This window comes from Trachurus japonicus, chromosome 17 (assembly GCF_045865225.1).
Source record: "Trachurus japonicus isolate A0001 chromosome 17, Traja_1.0".
Lineage (NCBI taxonomy): Eukaryota > Metazoa > Chordata > Actinopteri > Carangiformes > Carangidae > Trachurus > Trachurus japonicus.
Window position 1 is genome coordinate 3,769,850 of NC_140923.1, and position 25,269 is coordinate 3,795,118.

At 42.3% G+C, this 25,269-nt stretch overlaps 2 protein-coding genes across 2 annotated transcripts; both read left to right on the top strand.

Annotated features, from left to right (window-relative positions):
* The first annotated feature begins 27 nt into the window (after positions 1–27).
* Positions 28–2,164, top strand: LOC146969771 (uncharacterized). The gene is made up of 4 exons (XM_085805349.1): positions 28–302; positions 674–724; positions 984–1,251; positions 1,408–2,164. The coding sequence occupies exons 1-4, from the start codon at positions 131–133 to the stop codon at positions 2,027–2,029; spliced, it is 1,113 nt and encodes a 370-aa protein (XP_085661475.1). The 5' UTR covers positions 28–130; the 3' UTR covers positions 2,030–2,164.
* A 6,686-nt stretch (positions 2,165–8,850) lies between these two features.
* Positions 8,851–24,349, top strand: LOC146969772 (uncharacterized). Its single transcript, XM_085804530.1, has 3 exons — positions 8,851–9,092; positions 20,757–20,978; positions 23,922–24,349. The coding sequence occupies exons 1-3, from the start codon at positions 8,921–8,923 to the stop codon at positions 24,347–24,349; spliced, it is 822 nt and encodes a 273-aa protein (XP_085660656.1). The 5' UTR covers positions 8,851–8,920.
* The last annotated feature ends 920 nt before the right edge of the window (positions 24,350–25,269 follow it).

Genomic DNA, 25,269 nt, shown 5'->3' on the forward strand with positions numbered 1-25,269 from the left:
TGTGACACCCAGCGGAAGTAAACAACGACGGCGCGCCAACAGCGTTATCCGTGTATCTGTGTGGAGTCAGCTTGAAGACGGTCGGTGTGGTCGTATCTCAGAGAAATATTTCAGTGTGGATGAAGCAACGATGTCTTCAGTTGAGTCTCTGAGAGAGTTTGTCACCGAGCGACTAACTGCTGCTGCTGAAGAAATATTCAGAGTCTTTAAACAAACTGTCGTCGAGTACGAGGAGGAGATCGACCGTCAGCGCAGACTGCTGGATATCGTCCTAAAACCAGAGATAAAGCTCCACAGGACAGGTCTGTAAAACCAGGAGCAGAGACACTATAGTCTTTTTTTGTTGTCATGATTGTAGCAGGTCAGGACCACCGGGGGAACAACTTCTTCAACCTTTAGTGTTTCTCCTGTTTCCTGTTCAGTTTTACACACAGCTCTTTGTTTGCTTGGTGTGCTGTTTGACCCCTGGGGGACTTACAAAACACCGGTAGAGTGGTTGTTTAACCCCCCCCCCTCCCATCATCATCATCAGTACGTTCTACTGTAGTGTTTTACACTTTGTTCATTGATTTTCTTTTGTTGAATTGATTGAGTTGCTTTAGGGCAAATGGGACCAAACCCAGGCCTGAGTTTTCCATGATCACCTATTTCTCTTGTCTCCTCTTTGTTCCAGAGCTCCCACAGCAACATGTCTGTAAGGAGGAGGAGGAGTTTTTTCTCTCCAGTCTGGAGCAGGAGGAGCCAGAGCCTCCACAGATTAAAGAGGAAGAGGAGGAGTTTGTTCTCTCCAGTCTGGAGCAGGAGGAGCCAGTGCCTCCACAGACTCTGTTCACATTTAACGGCCACAGTCAGTGTTGTTTGTTCACTAACCTTTTTTATTTAATGTTTGGAAAAGTTTGTTATGAGTGAGTTGCTTTCGGACAAAATAAAAACAAACCTAGATAACATGATGATTTAATTCCCATGTCTCCTTGTAATTCCAGAGCTCCCACAGCCACTTGACTGTAAGGAGGAGGAGGAGGAGTTTGTTCTCCCCAGTCTGGACCAGGAGGAGCCAGAGCCTCCACAGATGAAAGAGGAAGAGGAGGAGGTCTGCAGCAGTCAGGAGGGAGAGCAGCTGCTACTGAAGCAGGAGACTGACACCTTTATGTTGACTCCTACTCATGAGGGAAGTGACCATAGAGAACCAGAACCAACCAGTGACCAGCAGCTCCTCTCTCACAGCTCTGCTGTAGCTGAGAGCCAACATCAGGAAGGAAGTGGACATGTAGACCCAGAACCACCTGGAAATGTGGAGACACAACCACAGAAGAGACGTCACACAAGTGACAGTGTACGTAGTCACACAGGAGAGAGACCTTATTTGTGTGTGAAATGTGGAAAAGGTTTTACCCGTCGATTGGGACTGGTGGTGCACATGAGAACCCACACAGGTGAGAAGCCATACACCTGCAACACCTGTAGGAAAAAGTTTGCTCACCGGTCACATTTGATTACACATACAAGAATCCACACAGGTGAGAAGCCATTCACCTGCAACACCTGTGGGAAAAAGTTTACTGTCAATTCAGATTTGAATAAGCATACAAGAATCCACACAGGTGAAAAGCCGTACACCTGCAACACCTGTGGGAAAAAGTTTACTGTCCATTCAAATTTGATTAAGCATACAAGAATCCACACAGGTGAAAAGCCGTACACCTGCAACACCTGTGGGAAAAAGTTTACTGTCAATTCAGATTTGAATAAGCATACAAGAATCCACACAGGTGAAAAGCCGTACACCTGCAACACCTGTGGGAAAAAGTTTACTGTCCGTTCAGATTTGATTAAGCATACAAGAATCCACACAGGTGAAAAGCCGTACACCTGCAACACCTGTGGGAAAAAGTTTACTCTCCATTCAGATTTGAATAAGCATACAAGAATCCACACAGGTGAGAAGCCTTATTCTTGTGATATATGTGGGGAAAAATTCAGTTATCTGTACCAATCTGTGGCCCATAAAAAAACACATGGCACAAACTAATAAAGAAGTTCATCATAGCACATACAGAGTTACAGATTCAAAATGACTCTTTTATTTCCTTCCCACCACCAAACCAAACCATTAAATTGACCAGAACACCAAGTGTCCAATTGGCCTTCAGTAGGTAGATAGATAAAACCTAAAATGGAGAAAATAATGTATCCCCCTTTTGTAATAGAAAGATGGATGTTGATATTAGACAGTTACCTGTAACACCAAATGTTTTTTGTTGTTTTTTAAGAATGAATCCTCACAACATTGCATGACCTCTAAAATGTCATTGTCCTTCTAATCAAAGAATCACTGTCTAGTCCACACTTAGTGACAACTACTTTTATGAAATGTTTGTTTTGCTGGTTAATCATTAAACCACTTGTATTATGCTTGAATTTTGATGTTGCCTTTACTCTGTAGTCAGTGTTGTAACTAAGTAATCTCTTTAGTCACACTTGGTTGTCCTGTTGTTCTTTTGATCTTAAGATATGAGATTAATGACAATCTTCAACAAAGTAATCAAATAGCTTACTTTCTGAGGACCAATGATCTGTCTTAAAGGGATAGTTCACCCTAGAATGATATTTCGCTCATTATCTACTCACCCTCATGTTGACTAAGGGCTGGAAGAAGTTTCAGAGTCCTCCGTCCCTTCTCTGAGTTACAGGGGGTCTTAGCGTAGCAGTGCATTTCAAGGCAACGGTTGTAAAGGGACACCAGAGTTCTTCGTAAAAAAACACACACAAAAAAACATCCAAATACCTCCATGATGCTCGTATGTAATGTCCGTCTTGTGCTGAAGCCCCAAATTGCCCTAATTGTCCCGAAAAAAATTAAATAAGTCCACATTCCAAGCATGTTTGTAGCATTAGCTCTGTGTCTGTTGTCCGCTCTTCCGCTGCCAGCGCGCATGCGCAACCAGACTGAGACTCGAGTCGGTCTCAGTGCGAACCTTGCGCATGCGCGCTGGCAGCGGAAGAGCGGACAACAGACACAGAGCTAATGCTACAAACATGCTTGGAATGTGGACTTATTTAATTTTTTTCGGGACAATTACGCAATTTGGGGCTTCAGCACAAGACGGACATTACATACGAGCATCATGGAGGTATTTGGATGTTTTTTTTTGTGTGTTTTTTTACGAAGAGCTCTGGTGTCCCTTTACAACCGTTGCCTTGAAATGCACTGCTACGCTAAGACCCCCTGTAACTCAGAGAAGGGACGGAGGACTCTGAAACTTCTTCCAGCCCTTAGTCAACATGAGGGTGAGTATGAGCGAAATATCATTCTAGGGTGAACTATCCCTTTAACAATTAAATTTCTTAAAGGTGTACAGAAATGGCCGTTTGTCCTGTTTGTCGCGCCGAGTTGTCACGAGCTGCAACACGAGTTTTCCCGAGTAAGGAAAACGAATTTGATTGGTCGTTATCGAGCGGGCGGGATATTCAAAGCTTGGGGCGAGCCCGAGCTCCGTGTGTGTAGTCTGGGGCCGTTGACTCGCTGTTTTGGTAGGAAACAGATCCAGGGCGAGAGAGACAGACCTTTCCTTCAAAATAAAAGCACCAAGCTAATAAAATGCGGTAAAACTCTTTGATTTAAGGAATATAATTTACAAGAAAGTCCCCGAGCCATTAAGTTAACATTTTGCTTTTATTGTATTACAAGTTAATGTTTATTTTATAAGTTTTATGTTGGTGAACACTTTTATTTTGGTGAATTTGGTGATTTCGGTATCCGCTACAGACAGGAACCAGAATGCAGACTAATTCGGAGGTAACAGACAAGGCTCTTCGCTTGTCTGAAGAGCCTGGTGATGCGAAGCTACCGTGTGTGTGCGTGTGTCAGACGTTTGAATGACGGATTACGGATCCAATATCAGTGGCTGGTGAATCGTGTACAGGCTGACATATAATCCGTGCGCCTGCATTATCCAATGCGGAAAAAAAACTACACTAAAATACACACTTTCATCCCGGATTTAGGCTACTCAAAAATAGAATTTTGCACAAAGTTTGGCCTACATCGTCTGATAGATGAGTTATTACACTAATTATATGACCCAGAGTGGGCTTAAATTCAATTTTCTTTTCTGTACACCTTTAAATTTTTTATTTTTTTATGATCTTGCTCGCCCCGGTCATAGTGGTCAGTCTCAGAGGATCTAGCATTTCCTCTTGATATACCCTAGTAAGCCAATGATTTCTTGTATTTCAGTTTTGATCTTATCCATTACCCAGACTCCATCATAGACACTGAACACCTAAATAAAACAAGTCATTTCTGACTCTAATGCTTCATTGAATTAAACATACTAATACTAATGTATACCAGCCAAATACTATTATTTAATTCACGACTTGGAAGTGTTGATCACTTTGCTGAATAAATTTGTATTTAAAAAATGAGATGTACATATCATGAAATATTATTATTCCACTTTGGTCATAGGGGTGATAGTTTTTGTCTGTCATACCTAGATTTACAGTACATAGACAGTGACATTTTCCGGTTTGCTTCCGAGAGCCATTAGGTGCGTTCGAGATGAGCCAGGCGTGCGCAGAATCGATCGCCGGTGACCAGCGCACAATGCATGCCGGTTAGATTTGTGTCCGACTTGATCCCGACTTGCTCTGACGTCATGCACGCGCCTGCAACGATAACCTCACGAGATCAAGGCGGCCGCAGTTTTTAGAGCCAGGCGCCGCAGTTGCTCTCCACCGACTGCTACCGCCTGCAAGCCTCAGGGCATGATGGGAAACGCACCGGATCACGAGCTGATTGGCTCTTAGTTAGGACTGCAAACACTACGTGTTGTTGTATCCCCAATAGCATTGACTTTTGGGCCACATGTGGCATTTAGCTGGCACCTCTGGTTGAAATGTGGTATGGCAAAATGTATGAGGGCCAAATCATAACCACATACGCATTGCCATATATTCAAATTTGGAGGGAATTATTCTTCTGGTACACTTATTTAACTGAGGCACTTGGCCCAGATAATAGAATATTCTTTTGGGCCGCATGTGGTATGTGACTGGTAAAATTGGAGGGAATATCTCTTCTGGGGCAGTTCTGTAATAGAAGCACCTGGCCCTATGTAACTGACAAAATGGCAAAACACATGAGGTCCACATCATAACCACGTTGGTTTTGCCATACCTTCAAAATTGGAGGGAATTTTTCTTCTGGCACAGTTCTGAAATAAGGCACTCTCCCAGATGATAGATGTTAGCTTTTGGGCTACAGTTGGCATGCAACTGGCACAAGTGGCCATGGGTGGAGTTTATTCTGCGACACCCTCCGGACATTTTCATTTTCTCTCACTCAGCTTCTGGACTGGCTGCTACTTTGGGTAAGTGAATTTTAAACCTTTTACATTTTTGTTGAACTACTGATAATTAATGGCACACACTAGACCTACATCTTTAGAGGAGAAAGCTACAAGTTAGCCGAACAGAACTCGGTTTTAATTTAATAAAGCGTGTGTTTGAAGCCCATGGTGGAAAGAGACAGGCTATGACTGTGTTAGCAGCTTTAGCAGCTTTGCTAACCCTACTGCTCCTGGGATGAAAAAGCTTGATTTAAGTTACTCCAATGTCTGATTTATTTTATTTTGATTCACCGGAACTTCACACAATGTTTTTTATAAACGCGTTAACGCAAAAATGATTTTAACGGCACTATTTTTTTTATTTTTTTTTTTATTTTAATTTTAATTTTATTTTTTAAAATAACACGAAAAAAGAAAACGCACGTTTAAGTTAACGCTGTGACATTGGAACCTCAGCCGTTGCCGTCTTGTAATGTTACAGAAAAGCTGCATGTTGACTACTAGGGATGAGCGAGTACAGCATTATCTGTATCTGTATCTGTATCTGTTAACCATATGAATTATCTGTATCTGTATCTGTACTCGGAGTGGGCGGGGCCTAAACCGGAAGTGGGCGGGGTTTAACCCAGAAGTGGGTCGGGTTGTCTTGAAATGGGCGGGGCTTTAACCGGTATGTTATTTTAAGCATGCAATTGATATGGATTGATCAGAAATTGTTATATTTATTGCTGATTAGAAAACTGTTTACAGGACAGCATCAGCATTGAGCTTCAGATCAATGGTTTTGATCATGATAGCAAACAAACTATTCATTTACACAACAAGTTTTGCAACAATGAATACAACACATGTGGTTGCAATTATTAAGTAAAATGTAATGAACAAGAGTTTTCATACTCAAAATAACTTTCTTTTTTTTATTTTAATTTTTTTTTAAATGATCAGTGTGATTTTTAATTTTTAACTTTATTTTATTTCCACACCAGGTGTGTGTGTGTGTGTGTGTGTGTGTGTGTGTGTGTGTGTGTGTGTGTGTGTGTGTGTGTGTGTGAGTAAGAGAGAGACAGCGACAGCTGAATATATCACTCATTATTCTGTATCACTGATCATGAGAGAGAGAGGAGGGGGGAGAGAGAGAGAGTTTGTGTGTGTTTTGTAATAGGCCTATTATTTATACCACTACTATTTTTTTTAAAGAAATACAGAAAGAAAGTGTCAGACACTCAGTGCGTGAACTGGTTAGAGCCAGCTGACGGTTTAAAAAAAAAAAAACTCCGACGAACGGCGGAGGGAGAGAGAGCGTGTGTGAAAAAAAAAAAAAAAAATCTCCGACAGGCAGAGACGCAACGCGAGTCGGCACCACGTCTGAACGAACCCACGTTTACCAGAACTCTACTGGTTCATAAGTAAGTGACTGAAGTAATAACAAACCTGAAGCTGAAGAAAGCCTAAACGTTAAGGGAGAAGACCTGAGTGACTGAGGGAGAGACAGAGAGAGACAGAGAGAGAGAGACAGAGAGAGACAGAGAGAGACAGATAGCTGTCAGCTGTTCTGTGTGAGTGATCAGAGGGACACAGCAACACACCTGCATGTGTGTAGGGGAGGGGCTGTAGCCTATCACAGAACGCAGACACAGTCAGCTACCCAATGAGGATTTTCATTCAATCTTTTTTTTCTTTTTTTTTCCGAGCACAGATATTGACTCGTATTACTCGTATAATACTCGTACTCGGCAAAAGTGCTTTATCCGTACCGGATACTCGTTTCAGCCGAGTATCCGGCTCAACTCTATTGACTACACTAGAGAACTTGTTCTTCTTATCACCAAACAAGGCTGCTCTCTCTCTCTCTGACAGCTGATTTTTAAATACCATGAATGGAAAGCATAAGAAACATCCAGATGTTTCTTTTCTTATGTTTCTTATGTTTCTTATCCATTCATATTGCTGTGATTTCAAGCAAAAAAGAAAACGATGCGATTAATCACGATTAACTTAGGAAATTTTGAGATTAATCGCGATTTAAAATTTTAATTGTTTGACAGCCCTAACACTACTCTTTCAAAATGTCCTGTGTTCTCAAGGTGCCGTAGACGAAACCCTGACTGCAGCTGTTTCAGACAAGGAGGTGGAGGTGATGGGAAACTGGGCCTTGGTGTGAAGAGAGACAAAAAATACAAGCTGAAACTGACAGTTAAGACAGACAGTTTTGATGCACAAATTAAACTTTCTTCATTTCTAATATTTCTACACTGTTCTTGTATTTTTGTACAGTATTACTGTAACCTATTTGATCAGTTTTTTTTCTGATTCTGTTTTTATAAGGATGTAATTTCTACATGTTCTGTACAGTTCATTGAAGGCAATTTTGAAGTATGAAAAAATACAATTTTAAAGGGAAACTTGTGTGTTTCTTAATTTCTTATATTGATTTTGTGTGATTTAAGCGATCTATATAGGTATCGAACAACTTAATCAGTACTGCTATTGCACTAAAATTATCATTTTTTAATTTTGATGCCAGAATTGACCTGTCATTCTCTTCATAATGTGGGGCAGATGGAAGGTGTGTTATAGATCTGATGAAAAAAAAGTACCAGTTTTATTCTGTCAACCACATGTGGGCCACAATGATTCAACAGAACTGAGCCACACGTATTCTGTATGTGACCCATGAGCCATATAATTATTTGAATTTAGTTTACTCCTGGTAGAAGTCTGGTTTTGTTATGGTTCAGTTTGGGCTTATATACCTTAGGGCCAGATGTGGCCCATCATTCACTTCCAAAAGTGGGCCAGATGAAAGGTTTGGTGTATATTAGTTTAGGTTCTGGGTAAAATCTGGATTTTGGTCTGTCAGCCACATGGGGGCCACATAAGAGCCAGTAGGCTTTACCTGAACACAGCCATACAGGCAGGCCCTATGAAGCCCAGCTATAAGCCATATGTAGTTGGTACAGTTCTGGTAGAGGTCTGGTTATGTTATGGTTAAGCATAGCTTTCATATACTTGGGCCAGATATGGGCCGTCATTCACTTCCGTAAGTGGGCCAGATCTTTGCTGTTTATTTGGGCCACATCCAAGCCAAAGGAACTTTGCTATTAGGGATAATGCTAGATTATATGAATTTCATGTTGTAGGCCTATACTGCTTAAAAAAATATTCACACTGAATCAAACTTATATCCTGGGAAATATATTGGTTATTTATTGGACAATTGCAGTACAGCATAAGAAATATATACTTTGGTGACTTCCTGTTTGTATTGACGGCGGCTGGAAACTGTCCGACTTGACTGCAGCTTTCTGTCACCACCCCCTGCTGCTGCCGCCTGCTCTCGCCGACCGTCCAGGCGAGGCGCAGTTCATCTCGAACGAGCCTATAAACTTTGAGGCGGAAAGAAAAATAATTGACGTTCCCCACCGGATCTTCAGAGTGTGACACCCAGCGGAAGTAAACAACGACGGCGCGCCAACAGCGTTATCCGTGTGTCTGTGTGGAGTCAGCTTGAAGACGGTCGGTGTGGTCGTATCTCAGAGAAATATTTCAGTGTGGATGAAGCAACGATGTCTTCAGTTGAGTCTCTGAGAGAGTTTGTCAACGAGCGACTAACTGCTGCTGCTGAAGAAATATTCAGAGTCTTTAAACAAACTGTCGTCGAGTACGAGGAGGAGATCGATCGTCAGCGCAGACTGCTGGATATCGTCCTAAAACCAGAGATAAAGCTCCACAGGACAGGTCTGTAAAACCAGGAGCAGAGACACTATAGTCTTTGTTGTTGACATGATTGTAGCAGGTCAGGACCACCGGGGGAACAACTTCTTCAACCTTAAGTGTTTTATCCTGTTTCCTGTTCAGTTTTACACACAGCTCTTTGTTTGCTCGGTGTGCTGTTTGACCCCTGGGGGACTTACAAAACACCGGTAGAGTGGTTGTTTAACACCCCCCCATCATCATCATCAGTACGTTCTACTGTTGTGTTTTATACTTTGTTCATTGATTTTCTTTTGTTGAATTGATTGAGTTGCTTTAGGGCAAATGAGACCAAACCCAGACCTGAGTTTTCCATGATCACCTATTTCTCTTGTCTCCTCTTTGTTCCAGAGCTCCCACAGCAACATGTCTGTAAGGAGGAGGAGGAGTTTGTTCTCTCCAGTCTGGAGCAGGAGGAGCCAGAGCCTCCACAGATTAAAGAGGAAGAGGAGGAGTTTGTTCTCTCCAGTCTGGAGCAGGAGGAGCCAGAGCCTCCACAGATTAAAGAGGAAGAGGAGGAGGTCTGCAGCAGTCAGGAGGGAGAGCAGCTGCTACTGAAGCAGGAGACTGACACCTTTATGTTGACTCCTACTCATGAGGGAAGTGACCACAGAGAACCAGAACCGACCAGTGACCAGCAGCTCCTCTCTCACAGCTCTGCTGTAGCTGAGAGCCAACATCAGGAAGGAAGTGGACATGTAGACCCAGAACCACCTGGAAATGTACAGACACAACCACAGAAGAGACGTCACAGAAGTGACAGTGTACGCAGTCACACAGGAGAGAGACCTTATTTGTATGTAGAATGTGGGAAAGGTTTTATGCATCAAATAAATTTAGACATCCATAGGAGAACGCACACAGGTGAGAAGCCACACACCTGTAACTCCTGTGGGACAAAGTTTACCAGCAAGGCAGATCTGGTTAGGCATACAAGAATCCACACAGGTGAGAAACCTTTTTCTTGTGAAATGTGTGACAAAGGTTTTAACAATAAAACGCACTTGGTGAATCATATGAGAACCCACACAGGTGAGAGGCCTTATTCTTGTGAAACATGTGGGAAAAGGTTCACAACCAGTACAAACCTGATGACTCACAGAAGAACCCACACAGGTGAGAAGCCTCATTTATGTGGAAAATGTGGAAAAGGTTTTACCCATCGAGTGGGACTGGTGTTACACATGAGAACCCACACAGGTGAGAAGCCGTACACCTGCAACACCTGTAGGAAAAAGTTTACTTACCAGTCACATTTGAATAGGCATACAAGAATCCACACAGGTGAGAAGCCGTTCACCTGCAACACCTGTGGGAGAAAGTTTACTGACCGGTCAGATTTGAATAGGCATACAAGAATCCACACAGGTGAGAAGCCTTATTCTTGTGATATATGTGGGGAAAAATTCAGTTATCTGTACCAATCTGCGGCCCATAAAAAAACACATGAAGGTGAAAAACTATAAGTCTGCAACACCTGTAGGGAACATTTGTAGTGAACAATCAGTATGAAGTAGGTTTATTAAAAACCACACAGGTGAGAAGCTGGTATGTCATCAGCCATGGCACAAATTAATAAAGAAGTTCATAATAGCACATACAGAGTTACAGATTCAAAATTACTCTTTTATTTCCTTCCCACCACCAAACCATTAAATTGACCAGAACACCAAGTGTCCAATTGGCCTTCAGTAGGTATATAAAACCTGCGTAAACAAAATGGAGAAAATAATTTATCCCCATTTTGTAACAGAAAGATGGATGTTGATATTAGACAGTTACATGTAACACCAAATGTTTTTTTGTTTTGTTTTGTTTTTTTTCTAAGTGAGTTTTTTTTAAGACTGTATGAATCCTCACTACATTACATGTCATTGTCATTGTCCTTCTAATCAAAGAATTACTGTCTAGTCCACACTTAGTGGCAACTGCTTTTATGAAATGTTTATTTTCTGGTTAATCATTAAACCACTTTTATTAGGGTCCGTGCAGCTAAGCTGCCAGGACACTATTGTATTCCTAGGAATAGGCACAATAAGCGTTTAAACTTAAAAACGTTTTTAAAAATACCGACAAAATCAACAGTACATGCTACAGTGTTCTTGTATTTCAGTTTTGATCCATCTGTTCTTGCCTACCCAGACTGCATTATACACACTGAACACCTAAATAAAACAAGTCATTTCTGACTCTAATGCTTCATTGAACTAAACATACTGACACTACTGTGTAGGCTACCAGCCAAATATTATTCTTTAAAGCAGAAGTAAGTGATATATTTGTGTTAATATAAGTCTTAAATAGTTATATCTTCCGACAGCAATCACTTACATAGAGTGTTTGGACTGAAACACGGGTCTCTCAGTCCCTCTGCTCTGCTCTGAGCGGAAGAGAAAACATTTATCGTATCCTACAGTTTTTATCCAATGAGGAGAGCAGAGGTGGGAGAAAGTCCCTATGTTGCTAGTCCAAGTAGAGTCTCAAGTCTTTTCTCTCAAGTCTCGAGTAGAGTCTCAAGTCTTTGCTCTCAAGTCCCAAGTCAAGTCCAAGTCCTAAGATTTTTGTTTCGAGTCCCAACCAAGTCCTAAGATTTTTTTTCAAGTCCCAACCAAGTCCCAAACAAATCGATTATAATTAATGATACATAAAGATCATGACCACGCCTCAATTGTTAAGTTGTTTATATTTTATTGTTAATGTTCTGTCACTTATTCATCTGTTTATTTTTATTAATATTCTATTGTGATATGCTTTGTCAATATAGCACTGCCTTCTCATGCCAATAAAGCTATTTAAAATTGACGTACAGTAACACGCCAGAAATCTCGTGTGATCAAACGTGATCTGACGTAGTCTGTTGATGGTAGCCCAAGGGGGCAGTTGTCGGTCTGAGAAGTGAAGCTCACTTCCGCTTTCAAAAAACTGCAATCCCCCCGGCTTCCTCTGGGGGCTGGTACCAGAAGGGAGCATTCTCCATAGACCCCCATGTTAAAATAGCCGACTTTACGTCCTCAATAAACATGTTAAAAGCCTGGTACCATTACGTTTTTTGGTCTCAACCGATAGTTTCTACCCCCGCACACACTCTGAGGGGGGTGAATTTTTTTAAAAACTCTACCGTTTTACTGTTATTAGGTTTAAAATTCTGGCCAATTAGGGCGCGGAAACGTTGAGTGACAGGTCCGGAGACCGCTGCTTCGAGGCCAGTGGGCGGGCCCTCGGCCGGCTAACGGCCGCACCTCTCCAAATATGGAAAGTCAAATCCAACATGGCGCGGTTCAAACCCCCGTAGTAGCGGCACAAAACAGACTCACCAAAACCAATGGGTGACGTCACGGACGCTACGTCCATTCTTTTTACAGTCTATGTGGTAGCCATGGTGCATGGATGTATTACATAGATCCATGCCATGGAGCCGTTAGCCACACTGGTTTGTTATGCTACGTGTGCTGCAGTCAGCTCGCTTCTTTATTGGTTAGGCTACATAAAGAAGCAGAGCCGGTGACTCGAGATTGTCGGCTTCCCCCACACACAAGCCGATTTTTGATCCAAACGGTCACGATTGTTGGGACCAACAATTGTAAATACTGAACATGTTTAATATTTACGATTGTCGCCGCCGACCGTTTTACGAGCCGATTGTTGGGAGAATTTAAATACACCACACACCACAGGAGAATCTCATAAAATACTCTTAAGAGCCAAGATAATCGGGCGATTTTTGTCTTTGGTCGAGAGGGGCAAAATCGGGGCAAAATCAGCCAGATTATCTTTATGTGTGTGGTAGGCATTAGTGTGTTGTCATTAATTATACAGCCAAGACTGATAAGGAGTGGGTTCTGGCTGGCTGCTGCAGTATAACATTGATGTGACACTTTTTTAAATATTTTAATATTTGTGTTTGCTGCTTGTGACTTGACTTGAACTCAAGTCTTTGCTCTCAAGTCCAAGTAGAGTCTCAAGTCTTTGCTCTCAAGTCCAAGTAGAGTCTCAAGTCTTTGGCATCAAGTCCCAAGCGAGTCCAAGTCTTTTTTTGATTTGATCAAGCAAGTCTTAAGTCATCAAAATCGGGACTCAAGTCCAAGTCAAGTCTCAAGTCTCGAGTCCAAGTCCACACCTCTGGAGGAGAGAGAACGGCATGCAGGGCTGTGTGTGCAGCCAAGGAACGCCGTGAATGTGGTGACGTAGGGACGAGGACTGTTATGGTGCGTTCAAGGAAACCCGTATTTTTCCGACCGTGAAGTGGTACCAGTTCGATCTGGTACGAGTTCACCGGTCGGAAGTTACGAGTGGCCGTTATAGTGACTTTCACCGGTAAAACAGGTCGGAAAAACACGAGTGGGTTGCCGGTGTCGTGCCCAAAAGTGATCGTCTGCCAGAATCTGATTTGAGGCCGCGGGAGCGCGCACAGCAGCCCGTTGAGCGGTGGCGCTATAAAACGTCTGATTTTCTTTGGATTGAACGGTCATAATGTGCATATACACACACATTATCACAACTGTGGCCAAAAGAAGTGTAGTTTGTAGCGAAATAAGGCATGGCAATTACGTGATAGACACGTATACATTATGTTTGATTTAACAGCCAGAGCACTATATCAAAGCACTACCAGTTTACGCCACACAGTGGCGCCTCCTTTGTTAAGCTTTCCTCCAACTCCAAGTTACAACGTGTTTTCAATAAAGTAATGGTCACTTTTACAATGATCCTTGTGACTCTGCATTGCTTTTTTACCTGATCTGGGCCCTTCCCATATTTGGATGTGTTTTGTATCTATTATTGTTTATGCCTACTAATATAATACAGTTTTCACCTGCCAAAAATTGATTGGAGGCCGAATGCAGGTACTGAATGGTGATTTCTGCCTAAAAATGACTTTATCTCATTCAAGAGGTTCATAATATAGACACTGAAGCTCACAGGACAGTGTAGAACTCTTTTAAAGGACCATTACAACACAAAATGTGCTTTTTCACCTGCCAAAAATTGATTGGAGGCCAAAAGCAGTTACTGAATGGTGATTTCTGCCTAAAATTGACTTTATCTCATTCAAGAGGTTCATAATATAGACACTGAAGCTCACAGGACAGTGTAGAACTCTTTTAAAGGACCATTACAACACAAAATGTGCTTTTTCACCTGCCAAAAATTGATTGGAGGCCAAATGCAGTTACGGAATGGTGATTTCTGCCTAAAATTGACTTTATCTCATTCAAGAGGTTCATAATATAGACACTGAAGCTCACAGGACAGTGTGGAACTCTTTTAAAGGACCATTACAACACAAAATGTGCTTTTTCACCTGCCAAAAATTGATTGGAGGCCAAATGCAGGTACTGAATGGTGATTTCTGCCTAAAATTGACTTTACCTCATTCAAGAGGTTCATAATATAGACACTGAAGCTCACAGGACAGTGTGGAACTATTCTAAAGGACCATTACAACACAAAATGGGCCTTTTCACCTGCCAAAAATTGATTGGAGGCCAAATGCAGTTACTGAATGGTGATTTCTGCCTAAAATTGACTTTATCTCATTCAAGAGGTTCATAATATAGACACTGAAGCTCACAGGACAGTGTGGAACTCTTTTAAAGGACCATTACAACACAAAATGTGCTTTTTCACCTGCCAAAAATTGATTGGAGGCCAAATGCAGTTACTGAATGGTGATTTCTGCCTAAAATTGACTTTAACTCATTCAAGAGCTTCATAATATAAACATTAGAGCTCACAGGACAGTGTGGAACTATTTTTGTGAAGTCATTTTGAGCAAAAGTATTCATCTCTGTGCAGTACCAGAGGCGTAAATCAATTTCTGGCAGGTGAAATACCCTGATTTTTACATTGTAATGGCCCTTTATGCGTTTTTCAAGTGGTAAAAAGCACTGGTTGAGGTCAAATCTTGTAAATGTTACTCTGCTGAGTGATATCAAGTCATTTTGAGCAAAAATATTCATCTCTGTACAGTGCCAGAGGCGTAAATCAATTTCTGGCAGGTAAAATACCCTGATTTTTACTTTGTAATGGCCCTTTACACGTTATTCAAGCACTGGTTGACATCAAATCTTGTCAGTATTACTTTGCTGAGTGATATAAAGCCATTTTGAGGCAGAAACAAATAAACAATCTCGATTCAAAATATCTTTATTTGCCTAAATACAAGCCAGATATAAATCACCATCTACCCAACAACAATAGGCCTATTAGGCTACTGGACACACAGGAGGCTATCAAACACATAAACAGAGAGTTCAGTGTCTATATTATGAACCTCTTGAATGAGATCAAGTGATTTTTAGGCAGAAATCACCATTCAGTAACTGCATTTGGCCTCCAATCAATTTTTGGCAGGTGAAAAAGCACATTTTGTGTTGTAATGGTCCTTTAAAAGAGTTCCACACTGTCCTGTGAGCTTCAGTGTCTATATTATGAGGCTCTTGAATGAGATAAAGTCAATTTTAGGCAGAAATCACCATTCAGTAACTGCATTTGGCCTCCAATCAATTTTTGGCAGGTGAAAAGGCCCATTTTGTGTTGTAATGGTCCTTTAGAATAGTTCCACACTGTCCTGTGAGCTTCAGTGTCTATATTATGAACCTCTTGAATGAGATAAAGTCAATTTTAGGCAGAAATCACCATTCAGTAACTGCATTTGGCCTCCAATCAATTTTTGGCAGGTGAAAAAGCACATTTTGTGTTGTAATGGTCCTTTAAAAGAGTTCTACACTGTCCTGTGAGCTTCAGTGTCTATATTATGAACCACTTGAATGAGATAAAGTCATTTTTAGGCAGAAATCACCATTCAGTAACTGCATTTGGCCTCCAATCAATTTTTGGCAGGTGAAAACTGCATAAACAATAATATTAGATACAAAACACATCCAAATATGGGAAGGGCCCAGATCAGGTAAAAAAGCAATGCAGAGTCACAAGGATCATTGTAAAAGTGACCATTACTTTATTGAAAACACGTTGTAACTTGGAGTTGGAGGAAAGCTTAACAAAGGAGGCGCCACTGTGTGGCGTAAACTGGTAGTGCTTTGATATAGTGCTCTGGCTGTTAAATCAAACATAATGTATAGGCTACGTGTCTATCACGTAATTGCCATGCCTTATTTCGCTACAAACTACACTTCTTTTGGCCACAGTTGTGATAATGTGTGTGTATATGCACATTATGACCGTTCAATCCAAAGAAAATCAGACGTTTTATAGCGCCACCGCTCAACGGGCTGCTGTGCGCGCTCCCGCGGCCTCAAATCAGATTCTGGCAGACGATCACTTTTGGGCACGACACCTGAAACGCTACAAAGTCGTAAGTTGTGACTTGAAGCTGTAATTTACGATTTCAAAAGCCTGCCTGGAACGCAGCATTAGCGAAAACGACCGGACCACTTACTTCTGCTTTAATTCACGACTTGGCCGTGTTGATTATATCACTTTTGTTGAAATTGTATTTTAAAAATTAGAGTGTATGTATCATGAAACTTGTTATTCCACATTCGCTAGCCTGGGTGATTTTTGTCTGTCATACTAGATTTACAATACATAGACAGAAACGTTTTCCGGTTTGCTTCTGAGAGCCATCGAAACTTTGAGGCGGATTGACGTTGCCCACCGGAACTTTACAGTGTGACACCCAGCGGAAGTACACAACCATTAGATATATAAACAACGACAGCTCGCAAGCAGCGTTATGTGTGTGTGTGTGTGTGTGTGTGTGTGTGGAGTCAGCTTGAAGACGGTCGGTGTGGTCGTATCTCAGAGAAATGTTTCAGTGTGGATGAAGCAACGATGTCTTCAGTTGAGTCTCTGAGAGAGTATTTCAAAGGCAAACCGATGGTAACCAGTTGTTTCAGGTCAGCTCGAGTCAAAACGTTACCTGTAGTGACGTAATTGACTGATATCCAGTGAAACGGCTGGCACCTGTGAGCTTGAGTGGCTCACAGAGGTAGACAGGTGGTTAGTGGTGTAATTGGTTTTGCTGAAGCGAGATCGAGTCCCGACCCACGCAAATATGTGAAGATTATTTTTTCTCCACTTTATTTTTTTTTTCCATGTGGCTGGTACGTAACTGTTAGTGCTCACTCACAGCAGCATATTCGCCGCGGTAGATGTGAATTGTGGCTTGAAACTCGCTGGTAATATGTTGTGTATGTTTGTGAATTTGTGACGAATCTGCTGAGGGAGCGCAAAACATCTGCAGCTGTTCAGCACCGTAACCAGTTAAATTAGGAACCAGTAGGGCCACAACACCGTCCTAAAACCAGAGATAAAGCTCCACAGGACAGGTCTGTAAAACCAGGAGCAGATACACTATAGTCTTTGTTGTCATGATTGTAGCAGGTCAGGACTAGCCTCGCATCACCAGGCTCTTCAGACAAGCGAAGAGCCTGGTGTCAGTTACCTCCCAATTAGTCTGCATTCTGGTTCCTGTCTGTAGCGGATACCGAAATCACCAAATTCACCAAAATAAAAGTATTCACCAACATAAAACTTATAAAATAAACATTAACTTGTAATACAATAAAAGCAAAATGTTAACTTAATGGCTCGGGGACTTTCTTGTAAATTATATTCCTTAAATTAAAGAGTTTTATCGCATTTTATTAGCTTGGTGCTTTTATTTTGAAGGAAAGGTCTGTCTCTCTCGCCCTGGATCCGTTTCCTACCAAAACAGCGAGTCAACGGCCCCAGACTAGGTCAGGACCAACTTCTTCAACCTTTAGTGTTTTCTCCTGTTTCCTGTTCAGTTTTACACACAGCTCTTTGTTTGCTTGGTGTGCTGCTTGTGGTTTGTTTTGCTCTGTCTCTCCTCGACTTGTTCCCTCCATTCATCATATCACTTACCTGGGGTGGGGTCACAATATTGATTTTCTTTTGTTGAACTGATTGAGTTGCTTTAGGGCAAACGGGACCACGGGGGGAACAACTTCTTCAACCTTTAGTGTTTTCTCCTGTTTCCTGTTCAGTTTTACACACACAGCTCTTTGTTTGCTTGGTGTGCTGCTTGTGGTTTGCAGGCATGTAGGCCTAATTTTTCCGGAAATTCGGAGTTTTAGACATTAAAATCAGAGGTGGGTAGAGTAGCCAAAAATTGTACTCAAGTAAGATACTTTAGAATAATCAGAGGTGGGTAGAGTAGCCAAAAATTGTACTCAAATAAGAGTATAGTTACTTTAGAATAATGTTACTCAAGTAAAAGTAAAAAGTAGTCATTCAAACAATTACTTGAGTAAGAGTAGAAAGTACTTGGTGAAAAAGCTACTCAAGTACTGAGTAACTGCTGAGTAACCTCTGATTTGTTTGTTTAATGATCAGTGCGTAAATGTAAGCCTAATCAAATACACAAAAATATAATAGCAATGGAAAAATTCCAGATATTGCCAAAGAACAACGTATAAGACAATAGCCTAAATTGCATTTTTTTTTACAAAGTAGCCTAACATAAATTAAGACAAATTCAGCCACAATAACTTAGGCCTATCTATGATCTATGAACTGTCTGTCCAGGTATATGGACCCCCTCGAAAATGAGATGGCACATCTCAAGGGGCTATCCTGTAAAATAAAGTCAAATAAAAGGTAGGAAACTCAGAATATAAATTAAAAAACTTTTTTAATTAATAATTTTTTTTCGGAAAGTGAAACCAGCGGGGATCGAACTCGGATTCACCACACCACAGGCGAAAATGTAAACCGCTTTGCCATGGCATCAAAAGGGCCAAAATACACTAAAACTTTGAATTTGTGGGTGTGGCAAGTGGAGGAATAAGGTCACGTGACAGCACCTGGCCATGTCCTACAGGCTGCAGCGAGACATTATAGATAATATCTGCACCTATTGTTTGACATGCTGTTTTTGAGGTTTTTTCTCCTTAAATTAATTGTTTTCTGTTTGCGTATATAGCTAATGCTTTTCATATAAAGTGTCAAAATTATGTCATTGTGTGTAATGGCTGCACTGTTGCCGTGTCGCGCTATGGGTCCGTCTAATTTCCTGCTTTTTTGTCCTTGGCCAATCAAAGTAGTCCCTCCTCTACTTTGTTCCCTCCATCCATCATCTATCACTTACCTGGGGTGGGGTCATGGTGGCAGCAGACTAAGTAGAAGTTCCTAGACATCGCTCTCCCTGGTAACAAAATCTCCTCCTGGGGGGCCCGTAAGCGTTCCCTTTCCAGATGGGATAATCCTTACAATAGGCGCGTTTCCATTGCAGGAACTTCGGGGTAATTTTATGGGGCCGGCCCCGTCGGTGCGTGTTTCCACTGCAGGAACCTCCCCCACGGCCATTTACAGGAACTTTTACGGGGGCCAACGGAGTACCTACGTTCGGCCCTGAAAAGCTCCTGGGTGGAGCTTGAGGTTAACCCGGCGCTGATTGGCTAAAGCTAGAGCAGGCTCTGACGCTACCAGAAAGCACCAAAACAACCGGCATTTTTAAAAGGGGGAGCAGAAGGGGAGCATTAGCCTAGCAGACACCGCTGTAAACAACAAGAAAACAGCAGGAAGATATACGACAAATGGACTCACGATGAGGTGCAGACATTGATTGCAGTCTACAGCACCGAGGAGATTCGGAGGGGGTTTGAGTCATCGCGGCAAAATGAAAATATCAGCGCATCTCAACACACTGGGGATCCATCACGCCGCAAAACAATGCCGTGAAAAGTAAAAAAACAACAACAAAAAACACTCAAGCAGGATTACAATCAACCGCCATGTGCACAAACACACAAACCAGAAACGCGCCTACCGCCTCAGCTCCTTCCATCTGTCTTCGTTGTTGTTATGATTTTTGTGCATGTGCTTGTGACCTGCCTGGGTGACGTCACGGTCGAAACTGTCGCACAGCGATTTAAGTGGCGATCGAAACTCATGACGTCGCCGCGGGGTCCTACTCTGCAGTGGAGACACGGCCACTGAGAGGGCAGAGTGAGAGGACGGTTCCTGTAGAAGTTCCTACCCCCTCCCTTTACCAGGAACTCCTGCAGTGGAAACACGGCTAATGAGTTCAGGGTCTGTCCTGTAGTCTCCTCCCAGTAGGACAGACCTAGAAGATCTCCAAAAGGAGGTGATGTGACTCATGTAGGATCCTGACTGTTAATGGCCACAGTCAGTGTTGTCTGTTCAACTTTTTTTTAATTTAATGTTTGGACAAGTTTGTTCTGAGTGTGTTGCTTTAGGACAAAATAAGACCAAACCTAGGTCACAGTTTGTCCATTGTAGTAGTCATTTGTCAAACAAATAAAAGTTTCAAATCAAACTTAAAATCATAAAAATTTAAGAGCCACTGCTTCACCATGGGTTGTGGTGTACTTGGATGGGAAAAACATAATGTTCAATTAAATGTCCAATTTCAACACAAAACGTGATTTGTTTGACCAGAAAAGCGAGTAACCTAAGAACAAAGAAAATTCCTACGTGATACGTATAATCTCCAGTGCCCTTAACGTGGCCAAACAAAACAAAACACAAAGAAAACACCTGAACTAACAGAAATCATAATGACATCAAATAAATTAAGTCAGAATAATCAAAACTAAATACTAACTAAACTAAACTAAACAACACTAAATACTAACAATACATAAATAGCTCCATCATCCATAATGGTCTAATTCTCATGTCTCTTTGTTGTTCCAGAGCTCCCACAGCAACATGTCTGTCAGGAGGAGGATTTTGTTCTCTCCAGTCTGGACCAGGAGGAGCCAGAGCCTCCACAGATTAAAGAGGAAGAGGAGGAGGTCTGCAGCAGTCAGGAGGGAGAGCAGCTGCTACTGAAGCAGGAGACTGACACCTCTATGTTGACCCCTACTCATGAGGGAAGCGACCACAGAGAACCAGAACCAACCAGTGACCAGCAGCTCCTCCCTCACAGCTCTAACAGTGACACCCAGACAGGTAAAAAAAAAAAGTCTTTACAGTCTTGGACTTGTCTAAGATTTGAACAAGGCCCCGTCCAGACGAATCCGTTTTTTTTCGAATCCGGATAAATACTTTATCGGATTGGCCTCGCGTCCACACGAATCCGGCGTTTTCAGGGGGTGAAAACGGTATTTTTTGAAAACGGGTCCCAGAGTGGGAAAATTTGAAAACGCCGCCCCAGCGTTTTCGTCTGGACGGCCAATATGGCTTTTTTCTGAAACGATGATGTCATGCCCCCCGCTGCTCTACCTGTAACCTGAGACACACACACACACACCGCTGCAGCAGCAGCTGCACACTGACAGTCTATGGACGTAACAACAACGGCCGACTAACGTCGCGTCGCTCAGACGCTGCAGCTGAATCACGTCTGTTTAATCATCACTGATCGTAATATTTACTCTGACACGACTCCCTGTCAACATTTAATCCCATGTTTGAGTTTGAATACAGTGGGGAACTTCTTCTATTGAATTACAGCGGGGACTTCCCGTCTTCTTCAGCTGTTTTAAGTGTTTATGTGATGCAGGCAGCGCTGCGGTGCCACACACACTCCACACACACGCCTGCAGTATGTAGGTACTACAGCGTAGTACGTCCATCCATATTGATTTTGAGTTAATATTGACAAGACACGGCTCCAAAGGTTTGTTTGTTTTTTCCTGCGACCAATCGACCAATGAAATTTTGGTCTGCAAATTTTTGGGGGCAGCCCTAGAAGTGATTTATGTTTTCTTTTTCAGGTTTGAAAATCCCATATCCAATACCTGTACCATTCAATTTTATTTTATTTTATGACATTTATGTCAAAGATACAGGAGAGTGATAATACATAGCAGCCGATAAAATCTGTTGTTCAATACTTCATGACTGATGAAAAATTTGCCGTGTTGTGTGCAGTAGAATTTTGATGCATTGCAATGCATCGCAATGCATCGTAGACTCGAATCGAATCGTTACCTGCTGAATCGTAATCGAATCGAGAGGGCAGTGCCAATGCACACCCCTAGTAAAATGTTTTTCTAACAGGCTGACAGTGACAATCACGTGAAACTGAGGCGAACTCATTCATGGTTGTCTCTGATTATACTGATAACAGCCTACCTCCAAAGTAGACGCGCGACATGCGCGCTCATTAAAGCAGCGCGTATCCGCGTGCAGTCGGTGCGACGGCGACGCTGTTTTTTCCCCCGTGCATGTCCGTGGAGCTGTGCGCCGCGGACATGCACGGTTCCCTACGTTGCTGTGTCAGGCAGGTGTCTCCACGGAGCTCTGCCCCGTTTCAGAGGTGAAGGAAGCCCTACGTGGAAAGATGTAGAATGTGTTCAATTAAAGTGAAACTAACACATTATATAGGCCTATATGTCCATTACACACTGAATGAAACATCCCTTGTCTTTATTTATTCAGTTTATTTTAACAGTAATAATTATGACTAAGATTCAGTGAAGACCTAAAATTCAGTATCTCCAAAATGGAAATATTGCTAAGGAATTTTTTTTTAAGCATTTTTAATATAGAAATGTTGGCCTTCTGAAAACTATGTCCATCTATAATCAATCAATACTTGGTTGGGGTTGAACTACTGGAAATTGACTTTTCTGTGATTTGTTAATGGTGAGCACCCCCCCCCCCCTCCCCCAGGGGGAAATTCCTCTCTTTTTTGGTCCTGACCCGTATGCATCGTTGCTCTAGTGCTTAATTTTGTGGTGAACATAGGTTCAACAGACAAACATTGGGTCTGTCTAATGTCCTGCTTTTTTGTCCTTGGCCAATCACATCCCTGATTTTGTATTCATGTTGGTTTCATGACATTCAAAACTTTTTAACAGAAGTTAGACTGAATGTCCCTGAAAATGTCAAATGGTGTAACCACAAGAGAGTGAAATAAAAAAAATTGACCCACCTTCAGTGCACCTGAATTTAAGTACACTTATCAGGGATGCCAACAGCGCGCCGAAAAGCGAAACTCGCTTTTTTCATGACCAATTAGGTGACTTGTGTGAATCGTTCAGATCCGAAGAGTTTTTGTTTTTGAGGGGGGGTGGGGGGGGGGTCTCAGCGTCTCAGCTGGGGTCAGTAAAATGTTTTTCTAACAGGCTGACAGTGACAATCACGTGAAACTGAGGCGAACTCATTCATGGTTGCCTCTGATTACACTGATAACAGCCTACCTCCAATGTAGACGCGCGACATGCGCGCTCATTAAAGCGGCACGTATCCGCGTGCAGTCGGTGCGACGGCGACGCCGTTTTCCCCCCATGCATGACCGTGGAGCTGTGAGATTAGTATCTCCAAAATTGAAATATTGCAAACCTTTTTTTTTTTTTTTTTTTAAGCATTTTTTATATAGAAATGTTGGCCTTCTGAAAACTATGTCCATCTATATGCACTCAATACTTGGTTGGGGTTGAACTACTGGAAATTGACTTTTCTGTGATAATGTCAATGGTGAGCCCCCCCCCCCCCCCCGGAAGACAATTCCTCTCTTTTTTGGTCTTGACCCGTTTGCATTATGAAAAACATCCTGTTTTCTGAAAGTGTTACATTGAAAATGACTTTTGCTGTGTTTTAGCAACAATGAGCATGACATGTATCCTAACACACCACTTTTCTTCTAAATAATGTGGGGAAATGTAAAAACTTGTTAAGAGACACAGTGCGGTATTGCAAAAAGCAAATTACATTTATTCTACATTTGAGTCCAGAATTACTTTCCTGTAGTCAGATATTTATGAAAAGAAAAAAAAATACACATTACCATTAACATTGGGTTGCATCACATCATTGACACTAAACTAATAACAGCTGATGATCTGAGCTGTCCAAATCATTTTTTTTCCATCATCATAGGACTCACCTCTGTCTCATGTCTCCTCTTTGTTCCAGAGCTCCCACATCAACATGTCTGTAAGGAGGAGGAGGAGGAGTTTGTTCTCTCCAGTCTGAAGCAGGAGGAGCCAGAGCCTCCACAGATTAAAGAGGAAGAGGAGGAGGTCAGCAGCAGTCAGGAGGGAGAGCAGCTGCTACTGAAGCAGGAGACTGACACCTTTATGTTGACTCCTACTCATGAGGGAAGTGACCACAGAGAACCAGAACCAACCAGTGACCAGCAGCTCCTCTCTCACAGCTCTGCTGTAGCTGAGAGCCAACATCAGGAAGGAAGTGGACATGTAGACCCAGAACCACCTGGAAATGTGGAGACACAACCACAGAAGAGACGTCGCACAAACACAAGTGACAGTGACAATGTACACAACTCTCAAAGAGTCACTGTGACACTAAGAAAGGTAATAAGACTCTTAAAGTGAAATTCCGGCGTAAGTGTAAACCATGGTCAAACACACCATAACACCGAGTTAGACCCCCCCTCGAGAGATCAATTTGCCCGACCGCTACATTCACGAGATCCACCAACTTCAGCAAATACCGCATTATCGCCACACACGGCGCTGTCCGGATCCACTGTCTGACCGCAACCAAAACGCCACCATTTGCCCAAAATAATGCTCAGAACTGCACCAAATGTCATCAATAGTACACACAGGGTCCCAGCACGTAGTACGAGTTGTCAAACATCTGCTAGCTTTGCCTGTTTTCTTTAGCAAGGAGATGCAACTCAACTCACCTACTTCTCCTCCGGGAGCCGCTCGTTGGTGAGGAAGCCCTGACGAGTCGATCACCGAGTGCACCGGAGTTCCGCAGCTCAATCAACAATTACCTCATGGAAATACAATCAGAGTTTTTTTTTTTTTTATCTTGCATATCACTTTATAACTATTATTATCGAGTGCTGGCCACGATATAGGCGCAAATGAGCATTTTTAAGAGCTGCGGAACTCCGGTGCACTCGGTGATCGACTCGTCAGGGCTTCCTCACCAACGAGCGGCTCCCGGAGGAGAAGTAGGTGAGTTGAGTTGCATCTCCTTGCTTAAAGAAAACAGGCAAAGCTAGCAGATGTTTGACAACTCGTACTACGTGCTGGTACCCTGTGTGTACTATTGATGACATTTGGTGCAGTTCTGAGCATTATTTTGGGCAAATGGTGGCGTTTTGGTTGCGGTCAGACAGTGGATCCGGACAGCGCCGTGTGTGGCGATAATGCGGTATTTGCTGAAGTTGGTGGATCTCGTGAATGTAGCGGGTCGGGCAAATTGATCTCTCGAGGGGGGTCTAACTCGGTGTTACGGTGTGTTTGACCATGGTTTACACTTACGCCGGAATTTCACT

What these genes read in the sequence shown, in the direction of transcription:
- LOC146969771 (XM_085805349.1), top strand. Translation starts at nt 131, where the DNA reads ATGTCTTCAGTTGAGTCTCTGAGAGAGTTTGTCACCGAGCGACTAACT. An exon ending in GATAAAGCTCCACAGGACAG is followed by an intron (nt 303 to 673) that starts GTCTGTAAAACC and finishes TCTTTGTTCCAG; the next exon opens with AGCTCCCACAGCAACATGTC. An exon ending in GGAGGAGTTTTTTCTCTCCA is followed by an intron (nt 725 to 983) that starts GTCTGGAGCAGG and finishes TTGTAATTCCAG; the next exon opens with AGCTCCCACAGCCACTTGAC.
- LOC146969772 (XM_085804530.1), top strand. Translation starts at nt 8,921, where the DNA reads ATGTCTTCAGTTGAGTCTCTGAGAGAGTTTGTCAACGAGCGACTAACT. An exon ending in GATAAAGCTCCACAGGACAG is followed by an intron (nt 9,093 to 20,756) that starts GTCTGTAAAACC and finishes TTGTTGTTCCAG; the next exon opens with AGCTCCCACAGCAACATGTC. An exon ending in ACCAACCAGTGACCAGCAGC is followed by an intron (nt 20,979 to 23,921) that starts TCCTCCCTCACA and finishes GTCTCCTCTTTG; the next exon opens with TTCCAGAGCTCCCACATCAA.